Source organism: Dreissena polymorpha, chromosome 1 (genome assembly GCF_020536995.1).
Source record: "Dreissena polymorpha isolate Duluth1 chromosome 1, UMN_Dpol_1.0, whole genome shotgun sequence".
In the NCBI taxonomy this organism is placed as follows: Eukaryota; Metazoa; Mollusca; class Bivalvia; order Myida; family Dreissenidae; genus Dreissena; species Dreissena polymorpha.
Window position 1 is genome coordinate 7,695,564 of NC_068355.1, and position 25,064 is coordinate 7,720,627.

A 25,064-nucleotide genomic window follows, 5' to 3' on the forward strand; every position below is an offset into this window, starting at 1 on the left:
CCACATAGCTTGAGAAAATTCTACATTTTAGGAAGGTTAACGTTTGGGTTTCTCTTCAGGTTCTCTGTCAAGCTTTCCAGTTTTTGAGGCTAAAATTTTTAGCCTCATTCACTGAAAATTCCCTGTTAATGCACGTGCCTGGACAGGATTATCATCTGAAAGATGTGCAGTGCATTCTGCTTGTGCGTTAAGCCCTGTTTACCCAGAATAGGGCTTTATTGACCCGACTTTGGTCGCTGTATCTCGTGAGTTTTAACTCACATGACAAATTTTGTGTTTAATTCATTTCAGTTTAAGTATGCAAAGATCTCTGGCAAGGAGAATGGCAGTGTGAAGAAGGGTGTGATATTTGCCACGTACTCGTCCCTCATTGGTGAGAGTCACTCTACTGGCAAGTATCGCACCAGGTTCAAACAGCTCATCAAGTGGTGTGGCAAAGACTTTGATGGAGTCGTATCCTTTCTTGATTTGCAATATTTGGTTGAAAAATGATTTTTTTTTTAAAGTTTACATCCATCATGTAAGGTTCCAGAAGCAGGAGTGTCAATTTTTCCGGAAAATTTGTTTGAGTGTGCTTTCAATTGACAACAAAATGAATATGTTTTTGTTAAAGCTTCATTGGCTTTCCAGAATTTGAGCTCAGTGCTGATTTTCCCGGTATTTTATTTATTTCTGATTGGTTAGCAGATGGCATGGACATGAACAGTAGCTGACGAAAAATCTTCACTTCTTTCATTAAACCTTGCCATTCAACAAAGCATTGCAAATGTCGGCCATCTTGAAATATTTTAAGTGATGGAAAGTCCAGTAGTGAAATAGCATATTCTAAAGCAATCTGTTTACTAAATTATAAATTGATTATGTATTTGTTAGGTGACTGTTTTTAGCTCACTTTTCCTTATATGGCTATAGTAAAACCTTGTTCACACTCTAGAGGCCACATTTATTTTCCGATCTTCATGAAACTTGCTCAGAAGATTTGTGCCACTGATATCTTGGATGAGTTCAAAAATGGTAACCTTATATGGCTATAGTAAAATCTTGTCAACACTCTAGAGGCCACATTTATTGTCCTATCTTCATGAAACTTGGTCAGAAGATTCATCCCAATAATATCTTAGACGAGTTCGAAAATGATGCCGGTTTGTTGAAAAACATTGCCGCCAGGGGGCGGGGCAGTTTTCCTTATATGGCTATAGTAAAACCTTGTTAACACTCTAGAGGCCACATTTATTATCCGATCTTTATGAAACTTGCTCAGAAGATTTGTCCCACTGATATCTTGGATGAGTTCAAAAATGGTAACCTTTGCTTAAAAACATGGCTGCCAATGGGTGGGGCATTTTTCTTTATATGGCTATATAATTTATGTCTATAGTAAAATCTTGTTAACACTAGAGGCCACATTTATTGTCCTATCTTCATGAAACTTGGTCAGAAGATTCATCCCAATAATACCTTGGACGAGTTTGAAAATGATGTTGGTTTGTTGAAAAACATGGCCGCCAGGGGGCGGGGCATTTTTCCTTATATGGCTTTAGTAAAACCTTAACACTCTAGAGGCCACATTTTTTGTCCAATCTTGATGAAATATGGTCAGAAGATTTGTCTTAATGATATCTTGGATGAGTCGAAGACGTTTACTTTTGCTTGAAAAACATGGCCGCCGAGGGGCGGGGCATTTTTCCTTATATGGCTATATAAGGCTATAGTAAAATCTTGTTAGCACTCTAGAGGCCACATTTATAGTCCGATCTTCATGAAACATGGTCAGAAGATTCATACCAATAATATCTTGGATGAGTTCAAAAATGATGCCAGTTGGTTGAAAAACATGGCCACCACGGGGGCGGGGCTATTTTCCTTATATGGCTAAAGTAAAACCTTGTTAACACTATAGAGGTCACATTTATTTTTTGATCATCATGAAACTTGGTCAGAAGATTTGTCCCAATGATATCTTGGATGAGTTTGAAAATGGTTTTGGTTGCTTTAAAAACATGGCCACCAGGGGCGGGGAATTTTTCCTTATATGGCTATATATGGCTATAGTAAAACCTTGTTAACACTCTAGAGGCCACATTTATTGTCCAATCTTCATGAAATTTGGTCAGAAGATTGGTCTTAATGATATCTTGGGTGAGTTTGAAAATAATTATGTTTGCTTGAAAAAAAATGGCTGCCAAGGGGGGGGGGCATTTTTCCTTGTATGGCTATATAGTAAAATCTTGTTAACACTCTAGAGGCCACATTTACTGTCAGATCTTCATGAAACTTGGTCAGAAGATCCATCCCGATAATATCTCGGACGAGTTCAAAAATGATGCCGGTTGGTTGAAAAACATGGCTGCAAGGGGGCGGGGCATTTTCCTTATATGGCTATAGTAAAACCTTGTTAACACTCTAGAGGCCACATTTATTTTCCGTTCTTTGTGATACTTGGTCAGAAGATTTTTCCCAACAATATCTTGTTATCTCAGGTGAGCGACTTTGGGCCTTTCAGGCCCTCTTGTTCATTTTTCTGCAGTGAAACGATATGCTCTTTTTATTTCATGTGCAAAACACACACCCGGTTCATTTTATTGGACTTTGGTTTTTGGATACAGTATTGTCGGTCGATTTTAATTTATTTTTTATGACATTCTTTATAAAAAATATATTGAATGACAAACACATATGGATATACGGACTGTCTGCTTTATAATACATGTATTTTGCATTGTAACTATAAATTGCAACTAGAACGGTTATAAAAAAGTACAATTAATAAGGGCTCTGGGGGTGAATGGGCCCTGCCCTTAATCTCCCTGGGGATCTAAGGCCCCAGACAGCAGCCTAATTTTCCGGATCTTAAATTCAGGACAATTGACATCCCTGTGAAGCCATAGGATGTTTTCTTTTTTATGCCTCCACTTTTTGTGTTGTTTGTTGTTTTTTGTGTTTGTTGTTGTCATAAAGATGAGCCAGTGTCCATAAGTCCTTCCCATTTGTTTGTTCCAGATAAGCATGCCATTTGCCCATAACTCAATAAGTATTTCTGCTAGAGGTATGCAACTTTTGAAATATATTTATCAGCCTGTGACTTGCACACCTCCATATTTTTGCTCAGATATTTTCAACATTATCAATTCCTTAACAAATGCACTAGATAGTGTTTGATGAGTGCCACAAAGCCAAGAACCTGTGCCCAGTGGGTTCCAGCAAGCCCACAAAGACAGGCCAGACTGTGCTTGAGCTGCAGAAGAGGCTGCCCAAGGCCCGGGTGGTGTACGCTAGTGCCACGGGCGCGTCTGAGCCCAAAAACATGGCCTACATGACCCGGCTTGGACTTTGGGGGCCGGGTACTCCCTTCCCAGAGTTCAACGACTTTATACAGGCTGTTGAAAGACGGTATATATATGATAAGAGCATAGCAGACTAAAGATCCTGTGATGGAAAAATTTGAAAATTTTACTTGACAGCAAACAGAATTTCATTTTACAGTGAAATGCATGTGTATGTTTTAAGTCTTTCCAAGACAATTTAAAACCATTCTAAGGTATTGTTTAAAGATGAAGTTGCTAAAAACATTTTAACTGTCATTGTACGTTCTTTTCAATGAAGAAGTTTTTCATTAAACACATGTCCTACTGTGACGCATCATTTGCAGAGGATTGACATTTTTTGAAAAGTTTAAGCTTTATATTAATGCATGTGCTTTGAGTTTTGTCCCAGATAAGCATGCCCAGTCTGCCAGGATTATTGCATGTGCTTTGATTTGTCCCAGAATAGCATGCCCAGTCTGCCAGGATTATTGCATGTGCATTGATTTGTCCCAGATAAGCATGCCCAGTCTGCCAGGATTATTGCATGTGCTTTGAGTTTTGTCCTAGATAAGCATGCCCAGTCTGCCAGGATTATTGCATGTGCTTTGATGTGTCCCAGATAAGCATGCCCAGTCTGCCAAGGTTAATGCATTTGCTTTGAGTTTTGTCCCAGATAAGCATGCCCAGTCTGCCAAGGTTAATGCATGTGCTTTGAGTTTTGTCCCAGATAAGCATGCAAAGTCTGCCAAGGTTAATGCATGTGCTTTGAGTTTAGTCCCAGATAAGCATGCCCAGTCTGCCAAGGTTAATGCATGTGCTTTGAGTTTTGTCCCAGATAAGCATGCCAAGTCTGCCAAGGTTAATGCATGTGCTTTGAGTTTTGTCCCAGATAAGCATGCCCAGTCTGCCAAGGTTAATGCATGTGCTTTGAGTTTTGTCTTAGATAAGCATGCCCAGTCTGCCAAGGTTAATGCATGTGCTTTGAGTTTTGTCCCAGATAAGCATGCCCAGTCTGCCAAGGTTAATGCATGTGCTTTGAGTTTTGTCCCTGATAAGCATGCCAAGTCTGCCAAGGTTAATGCATGTGCTTTGAGTTTTGTCCCAGATAAGCATGCCAAGTCTGCCAAGGTTAATGCATGTGCTTTGAGTTTTGTCCCTGATAAGCATGCCCAGTCTGCCAAGGTTAATGCATGTGCTTTGAGTTTTTTCTCAGATAAGCATGCCCAGTCTGCCAAGGTTAATTCATGTGCTTTGAGTTTTGTCTTAGATAAGCATGCCCAGTCTGCCAAGGTTAATGCATGTGCTTTGAGTTTTGTCCCAGATAAGCATGCCCAGTCTGCCAAGGTTAATGCATGTGCTTTGAGTTTTGTCCCTGATAAGCATGCCAAGTCTGCCAAGGTTAATGCATGTGCTTTGAGTTTTGTCCCAGATAAGCATGCCAAGTCTGCCAAGGTTAATGCATGTGCTTTGAGTTTTGTCTTAGATAAGCATGCCCAGTCTGCCAAGGTTAATGCATGTGCTTTGAGTTTTTTCTCAGATAAGCATGCCCAGTCTGCCAAGGTTAATTCATGTGCTTTGAGTTTTGTCTTAGATAAGCATGCCCAGTCTGCCAAGGTTAATGCATGTGCTTTGATTTTTGTCCCAGATAAGCATGCCCAGTCTGCACAGGCTAATCATGGACGACGCTTTCCGCTCAAATAATATTTTTCTTTTTAGGGAAGTCTCTTCTTAGCCAAAATGCAGTTTAAGCTGAAAGTGTTGACCCTGATAAGCCTGTGGAGACACTTTTGGTTTATACTTTCCGCACTTGCATTAAGCCTGGTTTTCTCAGAATGAGGTTAAAATGTATCAAACTGTTGTGTTATTGCTTGTAGAGGAGTGGGCGCCATGGAGCTGGTTGCCATGGATATGAAGCTGCGTGGAATGTACATTGCCAGGCAGCTCAGCTTCAAAGGAGTGTCTTTCAAGATAGAGGAAATCCCAATTGACAAGGAGTTCATTAAGATGTACAACGAAGCTGTCCAACTGGTATGTAGGCACTTGTTAGCTATGTTAGACATAGAAGTGAAAATGAATAGCATGTTCTCAAGATGACCAATTGACCCTGGTTTGTCATTGGATATCAAAAAAAGATCATTTCAAGAAACACAATGTTCTGTAGCATGCCGGTATCAAATGTGCAGGGCTTGATTTAAACACATACACACTAGCAACATATAAGAAAAAAATCCGTTTTACAAGTCAATTTTGTCGCTGTGTAAAATTTTTGAGTACATATTCTTTAGTCATGTGAGCTTTAAAAAAAGGTGACAATGTCAAACTTAGAGAAAGCTTGTTAGCATTATAGAAGTCAGAACATTTTGTTCAATTATATCTTGGGCGAGTTCAAAAATAAAAATGTGCCTTGAAAGTAAATATATATGCTTTATGAAGAAAGTATTCAAATACATTTTAAGACCCAATATTTAAATACCAATTTTGCTATTCTTTGACATCTCCCATTTTAACTGACATGAGTATATTTCCCTTCTGCTGAAAATGAAGAAAAATCCATGAAATAAGCATTAAAATAGTTACTTATTAGATGGATCTGGCCTGTTTCAGTGGCAGGACGCAAGGGAGATGTTCCAGGCTGCCGCTGACATGGTGGACGCCCAGCACAAGTTGTGCAAGAGCATGTGGGGCCAGTTCTGGTCCGCCCATCAGCGGTTCTTCAAGTACCTGTGCATCTCTGCCAAGGTGCCTCACTGCGTACGAATAGCTCGTGAAGCCATCAAGGATGGAAAGGTAGGCCAAAATCAGAATGCAGAGATTGAAAAAAGCCTGCAAATTACTCCATTGTTACATTTTGAACTGGGCTTGCTCAGATTTTGGGTTTCATACAGTTGTACTTGTAACATTATCTTGGTATCAGTAAGAGTGGGTTAGAAATCGGACTTGTTAGTTTTCGGACACTCCCAAGTTTTCAGACACCCTCTTTTTTAGCAAAAATAATTATTTTTCGTGACTCTTAATTTTCGCATGTACAAGTTTTCGTACATAATTAATGCCTCTAAGTTTTTGGACAGTATAGTTTACAGCGATTTGCTGCAGACTTTGGCACTGTTTTGCCTATTTTGTGACTTCGAGCATTGATTTTTACAACCGAATTAAAGTCATACAACTTGGCAGATGCATGCCTGAGGGCAATGGACCATTAAATTCGTGTAATTGGTTAAATAACCATGTATACCGGTAGAAAACAATTGATTCACCCAATAGCATTTGAAGCAGTTTCGTCCTTTTTAGGAAACAGAATGTTTTATTTTGTTTACATTTTAGGCAAGAGTTAAAAATGCTGTGTGTAAATTGTATTTACTTTAACATAGAAATAGAAGAGTAAATCACAACACAATTAATGTACATTGCTTTATTGCTTTTATTTCAATATAACTATAATTTTCAGACACCTTAACTTTTGTTGCTAAATTTACCGACATCTGTACATTTTGAATATTTATTTCGTATCTAAATTTTTGGACACAATTTTTTAAAATTAATTTTAAGTGTCAGAAAACTTAAGAGATATTACAGTATATGTGAAAATGAGATGAGTTAGGTAAAAGTAAAACTGTTGCAGCACATTACAAAGTGTGTTTAAGATGCTGCTGTTCGTTTGAGAGTACTCTTCATGATATTGCTGAACTCTTGCAGTGTGTGGTTATTGGCCTTCAGTCTACTGGTGAGGCTAGAACCCTGGAGCAGCTAGAAGAGATGGGTGGTGAACTGAACGACTTTGTCTCCACTGCAAAGTAAGCGTTACAGGAGGACCAGTTTTTATTCTCTACCACACAGATAGGCACTTTGTAGTGTTTGTAGGCCCTTAATCTATTGTAAAAAATGTTAGACGTTTCTTACTAGATTAACGTTTAAAAGCTTATTTTCCAAACCTATGAGACTGATAAGCAGCAAACAGCATAAAACCTGAACAGACTTTTAGGTACTTTCATGTTGCATAAAGCCATGTTCACTTCGATTTTGAGCGGAAAAGGTATAAGATACTTACTGCCGTATGATTAGCGTTTAAGCTCACCTGAGCCAAATGTGCTAATGATGAGCTTTTGTGAGGGCCTTTTGTCCATCTTGGGTCATCAATATTTACTTTGTTAGCAATCTAGAGGCCACATTTATTTTCCACTTTTTGTTAAAACTTGGTCAGAAAACGTGTCAAGATGATATCTTGGACCTGTTCAAAATTGGTTCTAGTTGGTTGAAAAACATGTCACCCAGGGGGCGTGGCAGTTTTCCTTTTATGGCTATAGTGAAATTTTGTTAACCTAAGTCACATTTGTTGTCCAATCTTGGTTAAACTAAGTCAGAACATTAAATCTAATGATATCTTGAATGACTTGGAAAATGGTTTTGCTCTGTTGAACACATGGTCCACAGGGGGGGGGGGGGGTGGGCATTTTTGGTTATATGGCTATATTTAAACCTTGTTAACACTATAAAAGTACCATTTTTAGTCCTCTTTAAACTTTGTGAGAACATTTGTTCCTATGATATTTTGGCTGAGTTTGAAAATGGTTCCAGTGCATTGAAAAACATGGTTTCCTGGGGGCTGGGCATGCATTACATTTATAGTCCAAACTTTATGAAACTTGGTCAGAACATTTGTTCTAAGGATAATTTAGCTGAGTTAGCAAATGGTTATGGTTCTTAAAAAAACATGGCTTCCAGTAGACTTGGCATTTTCTCAAATGGCTATAGTGAAACCTTGTTAGCACTCTAGAATTCACTTTTGCGTGTGCATCTTTATGAAACTTGATCTGAACATTTGTCCTAGTGAAATCTTGCCTGAGATTGAAACTGGGTCACTAAGCTCAATAACTAGGTCATTTGAAAATAACATGTTTATACTCTAATAGTCACTTTTTTTTCAATCTTCATGTATCAGCTCGCACTTTTTATGCCCCCGAAGGAGGGCATATAGGTATCGGACTGTCCGTCCGTCTTTCCGTCACACTTTGCGTTTAGGTTTCAAAAAATGCTCATAACTTCTATGTCCCTTGAGATGTAACCTTCATATTTGGTATGCATGTGTATATGGACAAGGCCTTTCCATACGCACACAAATTTTGACCCCTGTGACCTTGACGTTGAACTTAGGGTCCGCGTTTGGGTTTCGAAATATTTGTTTAGGTTTAAAAAATGCTCATAACTTCTATGTCCCTTGAGATGTAACCTTCATATTTGGTATGCATGTGTATATGAACAAAGCCTTTCCATGCGCACTTATATTTTTTACCCCTGTGACCTTGACCTTGAACTAAGCGTCTGCGTTTTGGTTTCAAAATCTGCGTTTAGGCTTCGAAAAATGCTCATAACTTCTATGTCCCTTGAGATATAACCTTCATATTTGGTATGCATGTGTATATGGACAAGGTCTTTCCATATACACACAAATTTTGACCCCTGTGACCTTGACGTTGAACTAAGGGTCCGCATTTAGGTTTCGAAAAATGCTCATAACTTCTATCAAAGCGTTTATAGGAGGCATATGTCATCCTATGGTGACAGCTCTTGTTCAGAATAGACTTGTTATTGGAAAAGTCCAATTTACTTTCTCAAAAAAGTCATAATTTCTTATGCTTGCACCTAAATTATAAACAAAACCAATTTTTTATGCGCCCTTTCGAAGAAAAGGGGGTATATAGTTTTCACACTGTCCGCCTGTAAGTCTGTCAGTCTGTCTGTCTGTCACACTTTTCGTGTCTGCTCTCTAATTCAAATGGTTTTTATTCGATCTTTACCAAACTTGGTCAGAAGTTCTATCTAGACAATATCTAGGTAAAGTTCGAATATGGGCCATGACGGGTTACGGGGTCGAAAAAGCAAATCGAAGGGAAGTAATAAGCTTTAAATGGACATAATTATCTGACCTGCCAAATTATATATTCTTGTTAAATATATCAAAGCGGCACAGTAGGCGGCATTGTGTTTCTGACAAACACATCGTGGTAAAAGTTCAACGTCAAGGTCATCCTTCAAGGTCTAAGGTCAAAAATACAATTGAAAGGGAAGTAATAAGCTTTAAAGGGAGATAATTATTCAATATTGAACAAAGCAACTTGATATTTGGCATGCATGTGTATGTCATGGAGCTGCACATTTTGAGAGGTGAATCTACAGTCATGGTAGTGGCTTTTAATTATTTGCTAATAAAAATAGATAGTGGCTTATAATTATTTGCTACCTAAAATAGAGATTTGTTAGAGACAATTATTTTCAAGGGAAGTAATTTATATAATTATAAATCTCATATTATATATTTTCTTAACAACAATTTAAGTTCTTTTCTCTGTTACTGTACAGATTTTTTACTTTGATTATTTATAACTCAAATGATTGATTTGTCAAAGGTTTTTTGTAAATTATATAATTATCATTTTTGTACTAATTTGTGAATAGTTTGGTTCATTATATACCTGTGGACTTATGTCCATTTCTATACATGATGAACTCTGGCTATGATCTCTTTGATAAACCACAGGCCTTCAAATGATAAATAGAAATTTTATTTCATAGCTGTGCAGTAGGGGGCATTGCATTTCTGACTAACACATATCTTGTTTCCATTTACAAATTAAAAAAAATTGTACACCTTAACAAATCCTTGACTTTCACAATAAGATGTTTACAACCCTAACTTATCATTAATACTTCTCAGGTTAGTGACCAGTGCCACGATGGCCCTCTTGTTAGTAAGTTGAATATTATGGGCTGTAACATAAACAGTTTGAACAAATGGCATAGTTTCTATTTTATGATTTGAGACTGAACATTTTTCTAGTCAGAGTTGCAGCATGTGGAGATATAAAAGTATTGGTTGATGATGTTAGCAATATTTGTTTTGCTTTCTTGATTATTTTAGCAATCTTTGTTTTGCAAGAAAGAAATTCTTTATTATACCCTCACAAACGAAGTTTAGGGGGTTACATAGGAGTGAACTTGTTGGTCTGTCTGTCTGTCGGTCCCTATTAAGTGTCCGCTCTCTAATTCAAGTAGTTTTCATCCGATCTTCACCAAACTTGGTCAGAAGTTGTATCTACATGATGTCTAGGCAAAGTTCAAACATGGGCCTTGCAGGGTCAAAAACTAGGTCTCGGGGTCACTTAGTGCGTTTTAAACATTCAACATGTTGTCCGCTCTCCAATTCAAGTAGTTTTCATCCGATCTTCACCAAACTTGGTCAGAAGTTGTATCTACATGATGTCTAGGCCAAGTTCGAACATGGGCCTTGCCGGTTCAAAAACTAGGTCAAGGGGTCACTTAGTGCGTTTTAAACATTCAGCATGTTGTCCGCTCTCTAATTCAAGTAGTTTTCATCCGATCTTCACCAAACTTTGTCAGAAGTTGTATCTAGATGATCTTAAGGCCAAGTTCGAACATGAGCCTTGCCGGGTCAAAAACTAGGTCATGGGGTCACTTAGTGCGTTTTTAAACATTCAGCATGGTGTTCTCTCTCTTATTCAAGTAGTTTTCATCCGATCTTCACCAAACTTGGTCAGAAGTTTTATCTAGATGATCTGAAGGCCAAGTTCGAAAATGGGCCATGCCAGATCAAAAACTAGGTCACAGGATCACTTAGTACGTTTTACACATTGAGCATGGTGTCTGCTCTCTATTTCAAGTCGTTTAAAACTGATCTTCACCACACTTGGTCAGAAGTTGTAACTAGATGATGTGTAGGTCAAGTTTGAACATGGGCCATGCCGGGTGAAAAACTAGGTCACGGGGTCACTTAGTGTGTTTTAAACCTCACCATGTCGTCCGTTCTCTAATTCAAGTAGTTTTTATCCAATCTTCACCAAAAGTGGTCAGAAGTTGTATCTTGATAATGTCTAGGGCAAGTTTGAATATGGGTCATGCCGGGTCAAAAACAAGGTTACGGGGTCACTTAGTGCGTTTGAAACATCACAATGTTGTCCACTCTCTAATTCATGTAGTTTTCATCCAATCTTCACCAAACTTTGTCAGAAAATGTATCTAGATGATGTCTAGGTCAAGTTTGAATATGGGTCATGCCGGGTCAAAAACTGGGTCATGGGGTACTTATTGCATTTTAAACCTCACCATGTTGTCTGCTCTCTAATTCAAGTAGTTTTCATTCAAACTTGGTCACAAGTGTTATCTAGATGATCTCTAGGACAAGTTTGAACATGGGCCATTCCGGGCCTTAAACAAGGTCACGGGGTCACTTAGTGCGTTTTTTAACATTCAGCATGGTATCCGCTCTCTAATTCAAGTAGTTTACATCCGATCTTCACCAAACTTGGTCAGAAGTTTTATGGAGATGATCTTTAGGCCAAGTTAGAACATTGGCCTTTCTGGGTCAAAAAATAGGTCAAGGGGTCACTTAGTGCGTTTTAAAAATTGAGCATTGTGTCCGCTGTTTTTTGTGAAGACGACATGCAAAATATTATGTGTCAATACGACATGTGGGGGTATTCGTCACGTCTGTGACAAAGCTCTAGTTTCTTTAGCTGTCACCTTTTTATTTCACTTAAAAAAACATTGTTGAATCTGTGTTAGTTTTGAAAAGGAGACTTGACTTCACTGGTAGATTTGGTTATATCAACACTTACCATTTTTAATAGCTGTTATTCAAACAGTTCTATTAAATTCATCTTCTTGCAGGGGAGTGATTCAGACAGTAATAGAGAAACATTTCCCAGCTCCTGATCAGAAGAAGTTTTTTGATGTGTTTGGGCTGGGAAACAACTCTGTATACAATGAGGACAGCAACTCCTCCACAAATGGCCTGAAACGGAAGAGAGGTATGCTCCCTTCACACTTAGCACGTAGGACAAATGTGGTTGAAGAGTGTCCACCAAAATAATAAGTGCAGACCTGTTTACTTCTACGGATTCGCCGTAGTCACTAAGGATAATTTGGCTAAACTACGCATTACAGATTTGTACTGAAAAACTACGGAGCCATCGATCAAAATGGTCAAATTTCAGTTTTTAATCGTACTTTTCCTTATTTTCGGTCTTTTCGGGTAATTTATCAATCATAATCATTTTGGCGCTTGTGTAGTAAGAAACGTTAAAATTCAACTGAATTACGTATTGGTTCGCAAATTTAGCCGAATATATACGATTTTACATTGCTATTCAGTATACACATCTCTCTCTATTGCGGAGAATACCGACGATAGTCGATGTATCGGGATTGAGCGCGCCTGATTTACACACGTCCAAGATGGCGGCAAGCAGACGAGAAATTGCGATTAACGGCGAAAATAATAAATACCATTCAAATTAACAACTGATAATATATGGTCATTAGGGAATAATGTAATGCGTGTGTTAATTAATGCAAAATACTACGTTTGAGATGTAAAACAACAACAAATATTAATCAGAAATCTGTACAGTGAATGTGCGTCACGGAAACGAGTGTTGGAAAATTGGTGTTCAGTCTACTCACAATGAGTATCGTTCGAAAATGGAAAGAGACAAATATGATTTGATTTATATATAAGTGGATCTGTGTATACTCAGATTCATATGCATATTCTGTTTATTATGTTTGTTACGCTGTACAGTTTAATGAAATAGCATTGAACTGAGGTTGTCAAGTGCAAGATATTGAAAGGTAAACAAATAAAATATATTATTTTAACTCCATTTAATACATCATTAACACAACAGGAACACTAAAGGGTGTTTGTCAATATCTGTTTATGTTTTCCCCTTATGATATTTAATTTAAAAAATACTGAATTAAATTAATAGCTAATCTTAAAGAGCTTATGATCAAATTGTGTATTTAAGAATCTATAGATTATTGCAAGTTTAATATGCATGTGAATGGATAATAACTAAATATTGTCTTCATTGTAAGAAGATGTTAAAGCAGCACTTTATAATATAAAATGCTGTCAAACATGCACTAAAAAACAATTCTGTTACTTATAATCATATTTATATCCTTTAATGTTTCCCAATTTCATGGTTTATCGCGCTATTTTATCCAATTTCATGGTTTATCGCGCTATTTTTTCCAATTTCATGATTTATCACGCTCATTTTCCCAATCCAAATGGCACAGGCTGTAACAAATAAAAGCCAAAACAATCACTGAACAGATTAAATTATTCGCAAGTAAATTCATCTAATGCTTTATTTACCATTAAACTGATATGTGACCCAGTCATGGTGTTTTAATGCTCAAAATGATTGAAAAGGTTAAAACTACTGACACAACCCCAAAACTACTGAGAGATGCCCTCCATACTACTGAGAAGCAATCGGTAGGGTAAACAGGTCTGTAAGTGGTCTTTCTTCATATTTTACTGGACAAATAAATAAATTTGAATTATAATTCTAGTCACAATCCTACCGTCTACCTGAATATCCCAAAATCAATCATGACAAAAATCACAGTGCAGACTGCACAGGCTAATCTGGGACGACACTTTACGCACATGTATTAAGCCCAGTTGTCTCAGAACAAGACACATATATGCATAGAAACTGATCCCACAAGGGACAGCTAGAGGGTAGGCTTTCATCACATATGTTAAGAGTCCCAGAAAATAGTCTACTGCATCTCATTCAAAGCTTAGAAAAATGGTGCTGTTGTTATGCTGCCATAAATGGGGATATATTTTCATCTTGTTCTGTTCCAATAATTTTTTAGGCATTTATTGCACTTTGATTAATAATATGACGCTGTCAAATAAATGTTACGTTTCTATGTCAGATAGCAGTCACAAATTATTTAATTTAATATGCAATATCCCTACAGGGTGAACATATATCTATTGTCATATGGTTTTGCTTCAGCGAGTTTCCATGGAGTTTTTGCCCCTTGAATACAAATATGTTTCTGCTCATAAACTCATTCATTCAATGAACACATTATTAAGGAGCATCCATCAGTTTTACAAAATTTCTTATAGTTAACATAGGTGTTGCAATGATTGTTCTATTTTTCATTATTTCCAGAATCAATGGTAGGAAATAGTACCAAAAAACAAAAAGGCGAAAGTGATTCTTCATCAGACAGTGAAGAGGACAGCGACTTTGATCTCAGTTTAAGTGATACTTCAGATGAGGATGATGACAATGATGATGATGAGGACAATGACAACTTCAATCCATTTGGTGATGGTTCCGACAGTGATGATGGTATGCAATCTTTTGAAGTTGTGACAGGTATATTCATTGTTTTCTTGTCATTACAAAGCATGTCAAAAGTATATATTTTATACTTCTGCTAAAGGCGGAGGGATATAGAATTGGCATTGTCCGTCCGTCACAACATTTATTTGGTGGGGGATGTGAATTCAAAGAAATTCTTGGTTTTTATAGAGACCATAGATGACATTTGAGCTTTTGTTAATAAACAGTTATTTCCATTTTGATACATGTTGCAAAGTTATAAATTAGTTATTATTTCTTAAGAGGGATTTTCGCCCAAGCATTGACCCATATTAATTTCTTTTTGATGCATTAATTGATTTTTGTATCTTTAGATCCATGGTTGAAAAAATCAAAAGCCAAAGCAAAGAAAGCAAAGGTTAAGAAAGAGAAGAAGAAAAAGGAGAAGAAGAACAAGAAAGAAAAGAAGAAGGATGAGGAAGATGAATTCACAAGTGCTTTGGCTTCTGCTGGTTTACTTAAGAAGGAAAGTCAGCATGGTGCAGATGGAACTATCCATCCAGGTAACTAAAACAATTGAGTCGGGTTCTGAGAAAACTGTGCATAATGCAGGTGCGTAAAGTGTCGTCCCAGATAAGCCTGTGTAGTCTGAAGGATAAATGAAGGAACAGTAACCTCAGGGTTTTTCTACCAATGTGGGGGAAAAGGCCTGGAAAAAAGTTTTTAAAAATATTTGAGGTAAAATGGAAGCATGTGATCGGCAATGTCGTAAAAATATTAATAAATATAAACATACACTTTTCAGAGGTATTGTAAGGTTATCATAGTATTTAGTAGAGTTTACACAAGTGTTCTTAACATATTTGCTGAAGACTGTGTAATGTGACAAAAGTAAAACAATGTGCATATGAATCTGACTATGCATATGTCTATTGATACATAAATCAAAACAGGTTTGTCTTTGAACATTTTCAGTAGATAGTGTTGTATAATGGTATTTCTTGCAATTAGACTAAACTCCAGTTCCTAGACAACACTTTCTTGTTTGGGGGAAGGACAGTGAATCAATAATAATTATGTTTTAATGGTATTTTACACGTATTGTAAGGGGTTGATTAACTTTTTCACTAATCCTTATTAATAATCAGGGTGCAGAATGAACAGGGTTTTCAGGGATTTACACACGGGCTGGACAGATTGTCATCGTTAAGAACTTTATTTTTGCAAATATCTCAAGTTATTGAAATACATTTGCAAAAATCTTTAGTGGACTTTAAAATCATTTGGCACATTTGTTCACCATCATAAGACGGTGTTTCATGCAAAAGAATTACGTCGATATCTCCAAGGTCAAGGTCACACTTTGAGTTAAAAGGTCAAAAATGGCCATAGATGAGCTTGTCCGGGCCAAAACAATGTCCTTCATTGTGAGATTTTAAAATTAGTCGGTACATTTGTTCACAATCATTAGACGGTGTGTCATGCAAAATAATTTTTTCGATGTCTCCAAGGTCAAGGTCGCCACAATTAAAAATAGATTGAATTTGACACAAGGGGGGTAACTAGGAACAATCAGTAACAATGCACATTTTGAATTGTCTCCCTTTATCAGACTTTAATAATTTTTTTTTTGAAAACCTGGTTTTGTGACAAGTTTGTCCCTTTTTCCTGTTATCCACTATTAAAATCTTGGAATATTGACATGCATTAATGTTGTAGGTGGTGATGCTATAGAGAAGGTGTTTGCTATGAAGCGAGAGCTACTGGAGCGTGTTGAGCTGTTGGGGGAGAAACTGCCACCCAACACACTTGACCAGCTGATTGATGACCTGGGAGGAGTGGAGAATGTCGCTGAGGTAGGGGCTAATTTAGTCGTGTTCTGAGAAAACTGGGCATAAAGCATGTGCGTAAAGTGTCGTCCCAGATTAGCCTGTGCAGTCCGCACAGGCTAATCAGGGACAACACTTTCTTCTTAAATGGTATTTTTCGTTTAAAGGAAGTCCCTTTTTACCGAAAATCTAATTTAAGCGGAAAGTGTCGTCCCTGATTAACCTGTGCATACTGCCCAGGCTTATCTGGGACAACACTTTACGCACATGCATTATGCCGAGTTTTCTCAGAACAAGACACAATTGAGATCTAGGATGCTTCTGTGGAGTTATATTACCATTTTAGAAGCTATATTTACTATTTATCTTAATACACTTTGATAGAATGGTTATGTTGACAAAATCAAAGACATGTTTAAATCTTGATTAAGTGAGATCAATAACTTTGTGACAAGGTCAATTCCTCGACAATTGGTGCACCATGTACTAAGATGAGCCCTTCTAGGCCATCAGGGCTCAATTGTAGATTTTTAATGCTATTTAAACACTGTACCAGTGAAACTATGATAAAGGAATACATTAATGCACATACATGTATATTTCTAATCTGCACAGATGACGGGTAGGAAGGGTCGAGTTGTGTGTACAGACGAAGGCATCAACTATGAGTCACGCAGTGAAAATGATGTTCCCCTGGAAATACTCAACCTCACAGAGAAGCAACGCTTCATGGATGGGGAAAAGGTGAGTTCTCTTGGCATTTCCTGGGTCTTACCTTTAAATGGAGTTGATTCTTGTTTTGCAGGAAAACTTCTACAAAAATTAGAAACATTCACACTATTTTTATGTCCCCCACTATAGTAGTGGGGGACAGATTGTTTTTGCCCTGTCTGTTGGTCTGTCTGTTGGTCTGTTGGTCTGTCTGTTTGCGCCAACTTTAACATTTTGCAATAACTTTAACTATATTGAAGATAGCAACTTCATATTTGGCATGCATGTGTATCTCATGAAGCTGCACATTTTGAGTGGTGAAAGGTCAAGGTCATCCTTCAAGGTCAGAGGTCAATTATATGTGGCCAAAATCGCTCATTTTATGAATACTTTTGCAATATTGAAGATAGCAACTTGATATTTGGCATGCATGTGTATCTCATGGAGCTGCACATTTAGAGTGGTGAAATGTCAAGGTCATCCTTCAAGGTCAGAGGTCAATTATATGTGGCCAAAATCGCTCATTTTATGAATACTTTTGCAATATTGAAGATAGCAACTTGATATTTGGCATGCATGTGCATCTCATGGAGCTGCTCATTTTGAGTGGTGAAAGGTCAAGGTCATCCTTCAAGGTCAGAGGTCAAATATATGTGGCCCAAATCGCTTATTTTATGAATACTTTTTCAATATTGAAGATAGCAACTTGATATTTGGCATGCATGTGTATCTCATGGAGCTGCACATTTTGAGTGGTGAAAGGTCAAGGTCATCCTTCACAAGGTCAAGGTCATCCTACAATGTCAAACATCATATAGGGGGACATTGTGTTTCACAAACACATCTTGTTTGAAGTTGCTTTTTGTAGAATTATTTGCCATACACAATGTTTATTTATATTAACTAATTCTTTGAAAGCTGCTTCAAAAAATCAATATTTGATGTGACATTATGAGTTGGGTCTATGTGCAATATTTTCTCATAATTTTCAGTGATATTTTTTGCCCAAAATTACCGCCGATATTCGGCTGCTTCCCAATGGCAAAAAATGACGTTTTTTTTCCCAAAAATCTGACCAAAATTTCCCAAAAAATGACCAAATTTTCCCATTAAAGCCAATAAGATTACAATGTCATTTTGCGTTAATTTCGTACAACGAGTGCCGATCGAGCTTGTCTAGTTGTCGCCGAACGACAACTGACTTACGTATTGTTCGCGAATGTAGCCGAATACAATTGTACGTGCTATCCACACATCTCTCTATATTGCGGAGGATACCGACGATAGTCGATGTATCCCGATTGTTAACGCCTGTTTCTTCACACCTTCAAGATTGCGGCAAGCAGAAGAGAAATTTGCCATGAGCAGCGAAAATGATAAATAACATTCAAATTAACTACAGATATCATATGGTAATTAGGGAATAATTTCATGCGTGTGTCATTTAACGCAAAATACAACGTTTAAGATAAAAAACAACAAATATTTATTAGAAATCTTCACAGTGAATGTGCGGAAATCAGTGTTGGGAAATTGGAGTTAGTCTACTCACAAAGTTAAAGCATTTAAGATAAGTAGCGTTCGAAAAGTAAAAGAGACAAACATGATTTGATTGATATGTTAGTGGATCTGTGTATAATCAGATTCATATGCATATTCTGCTTTATTATGTTTGTCAAGCTGTACAATTTGCTAAAATAGCATGGAACTGAGGATGTCAAGTGCAAGATATTGAAAGGTAAACAAATGAAATATATTATTTTAACTCTATTTAATACATCATTTACACAGCAAGAACACTAAAACGTGTTTGTTAATATTTGCAAATGTTTTCACCATTATATGATTTTTGATTTTTTAATGCTGAATTAAATTCATAGTCTTAAAGAGGTTATGATTAAATGGTATATTTAAGAATTCATAGATTATTGCAAGTTTAATATGCATGTGGAAGCATATTAACTTACTTGTATTCATTGTAAGAAAACATTAAAGCAACACTTTATAATATAAAAATGCTGTCAAACATGAACTTAGCAACTTTAATTCTGTTCTTATAATCATATTTATAATGTTTCCCAATTTCATGATTTATCGCGCTAATTTTCCCAATCCAAATGACACAGGCTGTAACAAAAAAAGCAAAAGAAATCACTGACTTTAACATTTCACCTTTCCTTATTTGATTTTTTTAAGCACTTAAAATATAGTTAACCTATAAAGACTAAAACAACTGATTCAGAAATGTATCCACTATGCAGTCTTTCTTAAACAATAGATACATCTTAGCAGCAAGTTCAATAGGAAATTGTGCAGCAATTTTATATATTTTTTTCTATTCATAAAATGAAAAAGGATAAAAGATCATGTGAAATCTAAAGATTCTGCTTTTGCAAATATTCAGTGTGTATTACACATGAAACAATATTTTCAAATAAAACAATTATTAACAGCCCTTTCATTGGAATAAAAAATAATCTTATAATAGTAAACATAGAATGAGATAGTGTGTAACCTAGAATTTGATAACTAAAAGAATAGTGGATTTTAATTACTTCATTTTGAAAATTTATTGCATACTTTATAGAACTATTTGGACAAGTGTTTACTTTTAAATTTCAGAATGATTAGGTGGTTAATTATGTTTTTTAAGGTATAATATATTAACTGCATAAACAAAAGTTATACAACAGCATTATATTGTTTGCATTTCATTTAGCAAAAATGTAGATGTGATTCCCTTATCTCATGTATACCGAGCTGTGCAGAGGTCACTTGAATGATTGAAGAAAATTTTAGGGGAAATTAATAGATGGGGGTGTGATGAAAATCAGTTTCTGGATTGCAAAGCAGTTCAACAGCCGATAATTTGTAACTGTTTCAAGGCCATTTTTAGCTCGGCTGTTTTCGGAGAAAACCCAAGGTATTGTCATAGCCAGCTCGTCATCCGCCGTCCGCCGGCGTTGTGCTTAAACCTTGACATTTTGCTACAAAATCAAAAGTGCTTCCACCTACAACTTCATATGTAGATGCACCTTTATGAGTTCTACAGGCCACACCCATTTTTGGGTCACAAGGTCAAAGGTCAAGGTCACTGTGACCTCTAAAATTATTTTTTTAATTCTTACAAGCTTTCATTTATTAGCTCATCTATTTTTTGAAAAAAAAAAATGAGCTATTGTCATCACCTTGGCGTCGGCGTTGTTTTGCGTTTAGGTCCACTTTTCTCAGAAAGTATCAATGCTATTGCATTCAAACTTGGTACACTTACTAACTATCATGAGGGGACTGGGCAGACAAAGTTAGATAACTCTGGCGTGCATTTTGACAGCATTATTTGCCCTTTTTATGTCCCCCACTATAGTAGTGGGGGACATATTGTTTTTGCCCTGTCTGTTGGTTGGTCTGTTGGTCTGTTGGTTGGTTGGTTGGTTGGTTGGTTGGTTTGCGCCAACTTTAACATTTGCAATAACTTTTGCAATATTGAAGATAGCAACTTGATATTTGGCATGCATATGTATCTCATGGAGCTGCACATTTTGAGTGGTGAAAGGTCAAGGTCATCCTTCACGGTCAAAGGTCAAATATATGGGTCAAAATCGCTAATTTAATGTACACGTTTTGCAGTATTTCAATATTCAAGATAGCAACTTGATATTTGGCATGCATGTGTATCTCATGGAGCTGCACATTTTGAGTGGTGAAAGGTCAAGGTCATCCTTCAAGGTCAATTGTCAAATAGATGTGGCCAAAATCGCTCATTTTATGAGTACTTTTGCAATATTGAAGATAGCAACTGATATTTGGCATGCATGTGTATCTCATGGAGCTGCACATTTTGAGTGTGAAAGGTCAAGGTCAAGGTCATCCTTCAAGGTCAGAGGTCAATATATGTGGCCCAAATCGCTTATTTTATGAATACTTTTGCAATTTTGAAGATAGCAACTTGATATTTGGCATGCATGTGTATCTCATGGAGCTGCACATTTTGAGTGCTGAAAGGTCAAGGTCAAGGTCATCCTTCAAGGTCAAATATATGGGTCAAAATTGCTCATGTAATGTCACTTCTGCAATATTGAAGCTAGCAATTTTATATTTGAAATGCATGTGTATCTCATGGAGCTGCACATTTTGAGTGGTGAAGGGTCAAGGTCAAGGGTCAAGGTCAAGGTCATCCTTCAAGTCAAACATCATATAGGGGTCAAGGTCATCCTTCAAGGTCAAACATCATATAGGGGGACATTGTGTTTCATGGAGCTGCACATTTTGAGTGGTGAAAGGTCAAGGTCATCCTTCAAGGTCAATTGTCAAATAGATGTGGCCAAAATCGCTCATTTTATGAGTACTTTTGCAATATTGAAGATAGCAACTTGATATTTGGCATGCATGTGTATCTCATGGAGCTGCACATTTGAGTGGTGTGAAGGTCAAGGTATCCTTCAAGGTCAGAGTAGGTCAAATATAATGTGGCCCAAATCGCTTATTTTATGAATACTTTGCAATTTGAAGATAGCAACTTGATATTGGCATGCATGTGTATCTCATGGAGCTGCACATTTTGAGTGCTGAAAGGTCAAGGTCAGGTCATCCTTCAAGGTCAATATATGGGTCAAAATTGCTCATGTAATGTCACTTCTGCAATATTGAAGCTAGCAATTTTATATTTGAAATGCATGTGTATCTCATGGAGCTGCACATTTTGAGTGGTGAAGGGTCAAGGTCAAGGTCATCCTTCAATGTCAAACATCATATAGGGGTCAAGGTCATCCTTCAAGGTCAAACATCATATAGGGGGACATTGTGTTTCACAAACACATCTTGTTATACTTAGAAAATTGAAATTTTTTGTTAAGTTTTGCGTTTAGGTCCACTTTTCTCAGAAAGTATCAATGCTATTGCATTCAACTTGGTACAATTACTTACTATAATGAGGGGACTGGGCAGGCAAAGTTAGATAACTCTGACGTGCATTTTGACAGAATTATGTGCCCTTTATATACTTAGAAAATTGAAAATTTTGGTTAAGTTTGTGTTTAGGTCCATTTTTTTCCTAAGTATCAAAGCTATTGCTTTCATACTTGCAACACTTATTAACTATCATAAGGGGACTGTGCAGGCAAAGTAATGTAACTCTGACTGGCATTTTGACAGAATTATGTGCCCTTTTTATACTTAGAAAATTGAAAATTTGGTTAAGTTTTTGTGTTTTGGTCCACTTTACCCCTAAAGTATCATAGATATTGCTTTCATACTTGGAACACTCGCAAACTATCATAAGGGTACAGTAAAAGGACAAGTTGCATAACTCTGGTTGTCATTTTTACGGAATTATGACCCTTTTTTTACTTAGTAACTTTGAATACATGGTTAAATTTTGTGTTTCGATCCACTTTACTTCCTAAGTATCAAGGCTAGTGCTTTCAAACTTCAAATACTTTCATGCTATCATGAGGTTACTGTACCTTGCAAGTTGAATTTTACCTTGACCTTTGAATGACCTTGACTCTCAAGGTCAAACTATTAAATATTGCTAAAATTGCCATAACTTCTTTATTTATGATTAGATTTGATTGATACTTTGACAAAACTACTCTTACCTCACATACCACAATAGACTCCACCCAAACCATCCCCCTTGCCCCCCCCCCCCCTCCCCCCCCCCTATTTTATTTTTTTTCATGAAACTTCATGGTAGATGATCATGACTTGCAGATGACCCCTATTGATTTTGAGGTCACTAGGTCAAAGGTCAAGGTCACGGTGACCCAAATGTAAAATGGTTTCTGGATGATAACTCAAGAACGCATACACCTAGGATCATGAAACTTCATGGGTAGATTGATCATGACTCGCAGATGACCCCTATTGATTTTGAGGTCACTAGGTCAAAGGTCAAGGTCACGGTGACCAGAAATAGTAAAATGTTTTTGAATAATAACTCAAGAACGCATACACCTAGGATCATGAAACTTCATGGGTAGATTGATCATAACTTGCAGATGACCCCTATTGATTTTGAGGTCACTAGGTCAAAGGTCAATGTCACGGTGACCCGAAATAGTAAAATGGTTTGGATGATAACTCAAGAACGCATACACCTAGGATCATGAAACTTCATGGTTAGATTGATCATGACTCGCAGATGACCCCTATTGATTTTGAGGTCACAAGGTCAATGGTCAAGGTCATATTGACCCAAAATAGTAAAATGGTTTTCGGATGATAACTCAAGAACGCATACGCCTAGGATCATGAAACTTCATAGGTAGATTGATCATGACTTGCAGATGACCCCTATTGATTTTGAGGTCACAAGGTCAAAGGTCAAGGTCACGGTGACCTGAATAGTAAAATGATATCACGGTGACCTGAAATAGTAAAATGATTTTGGATGATTACTCAAGAACGCTTTTGCCTAGGATCATGACACTTCATAGGTACATTGATCGTGACCCGCAGATGACCCCTATTGATTTTCAGGTCACTAGGTCAAAGGTCAAGGTCACAGTGACAAAATCGTATTCACACAATGGCTGCCACTACAATGGACAGCCCATATGGGGGGCATGCATGTTTAACAAACAGTCCTTGTTTTTTTTTTAAACGGTTAAAAAACACAAATATTTATTTTTATTATTTTATGTTTGAAATACTGTCCAACCATCGCACCCAAGAATCCCCCCACCCACCACCCCCCCCCCCCACCCGAATCCCCCCGCTAAATTTTTTTTTTTTTTTTTTAAGAACATCTCACAAATTACCACAACACACCCTCACACTATACCCCCCCCCCACCCCACCCCCACAATTTTTTTTTTTTTTGAAACGGTTAAAAAAACACAAATTTTATTTTTTATTATTTTATGTTTGAAATACCGTCCAAACATCGCACCCAAGAATCCCCCCACCCACTCCCCCACCCCCCCCCACCCCACCCCCGAATTTTTTATAATTTTTTTTGCGTTTTTTTTCGCATTTTTGGAAGATAATGTAATAAATGTCCACACCCCACACTATACAACCCCCTCTTCACTCCACCCCTCCCTCCTTTGTGATTGAAAATGAGAGTCCCTTCACCTTTAAAAGAAAAAGATGAGCGGTCTGCACTCGCAAGGCGGTGCTCTTGTTCATAAATGCATCTGCAGCCGAGCGTTGGCACCCTTATGCGGTGCTCTTGTTAAGCATTACGGATCGCATCCAATCCTTAAACGTGTCTCTGGGTCATGTAATCTCTCAAAATCAACGATGACGAGAAAAATAAAAATGACACTGAATGTTTTTCGTCATGAGTTTTCATCAATACATAAAACTCTTTGAAAGTATTACATTTCTAATCAAGTCTACAATGTCTTTCAGAACATAGCTATCATATCCGAGGCAGCCAGCTCAGGTATTTCCCTGCAGGCAGACAGGCGAGCAATCAACCAGCGCCGCCGTGTCCATATCACCCTGGAGTTGCCGTGGAGTGCAGATAGGGCCATCCAGCAGTTGGTAAGCACTGTTGTAACCATGGCAGCAGTTTGGTCAGCACTGTTGTTGCTATGGCATTGACTAGGGCCATCCAGCAGTTTGGTAAGCACTGTTGTTACCACGGCAGCAGTTTGGTAAGCACTGTTGTTGCCATGACAGCAGTTTGGTAAGCACTGTTGTTGCCATGGCATTGACTAGGGCCATCCAGCGGTTTGGTAAGCACTGTTGTTACCATGGCAGCAGTTAGGTTAACACTGTTGTTGCCATGGCAGCAGTTTGGTAAACACTGTTGTTGCCACGGCAGTGGTAATCACTGTTGTTACCATGGCATTGACTGTAGTTGTAATGTTTTGGGGATGTTTCTGGTAAACTATAATATCCCCTCAAGCTTCAGAGGGGGTATATTAGGATCACTATTGTTTAGTTTGTCTGTCAGTCCATTTGTCTGCATACAACTGAGAGGGGGTATTTTAAGATCACTATTGTTTAGTTTGTTGGTCAGTCCATTAGTCTGCATACAATTGAGAGGGGGTATATTAGGATCATATATTAGGATCACTATTGTTTAGTTTGTTGTCTGTCAGTCCATTAGTCTG

General features: G+C 37.4%; 1 protein-coding gene across 1 annotated transcript in view; it reads left to right on the forward strand.

Annotated features, from left to right (window-relative positions):
• LOC127869947 (protein strawberry notch homolog 1-like) overlaps positions 1 to 24,564 on the forward strand; it is a 62,469-nt gene extending 37,905 nt beyond the window's left edge. The window contains exons 8-18 of the mRNA XM_052412609.1: positions 292 to 453; positions 3,149 to 3,390; positions 5,180 to 5,333; positions 5,910 to 6,092; positions 6,999 to 7,096; positions 11,985 to 12,124; positions 14,303 to 14,485; positions 14,833 to 15,021; positions 16,178 to 16,314; positions 16,903 to 17,031; positions 24,355 to 24,564. Of these exons, the coding sequence (XP_052268569.1) occupies positions 292 to 453; positions 3,149 to 3,390; positions 5,180 to 5,333; positions 5,910 to 6,092; positions 6,999 to 7,096; positions 11,985 to 12,124; positions 14,303 to 14,485; positions 14,833 to 15,021; positions 16,178 to 16,314; positions 16,903 to 17,031; positions 24,355 to 24,549 (1,812 nt within the window). The 3' untranslated portion in view covers positions 24,550 to 24,564. The remainder of the gene's footprint in view (positions 1 to 291; positions 454 to 3,148; positions 3,391 to 5,179; positions 5,334 to 5,909; positions 6,093 to 6,998; positions 7,097 to 11,984; positions 12,125 to 14,302; positions 14,486 to 14,832; positions 15,022 to 16,177; positions 16,315 to 16,902; positions 17,032 to 24,354) is intronic.
• The last annotated feature ends 500 nt before the right edge of the window (positions 24,565 to 25,064 follow it).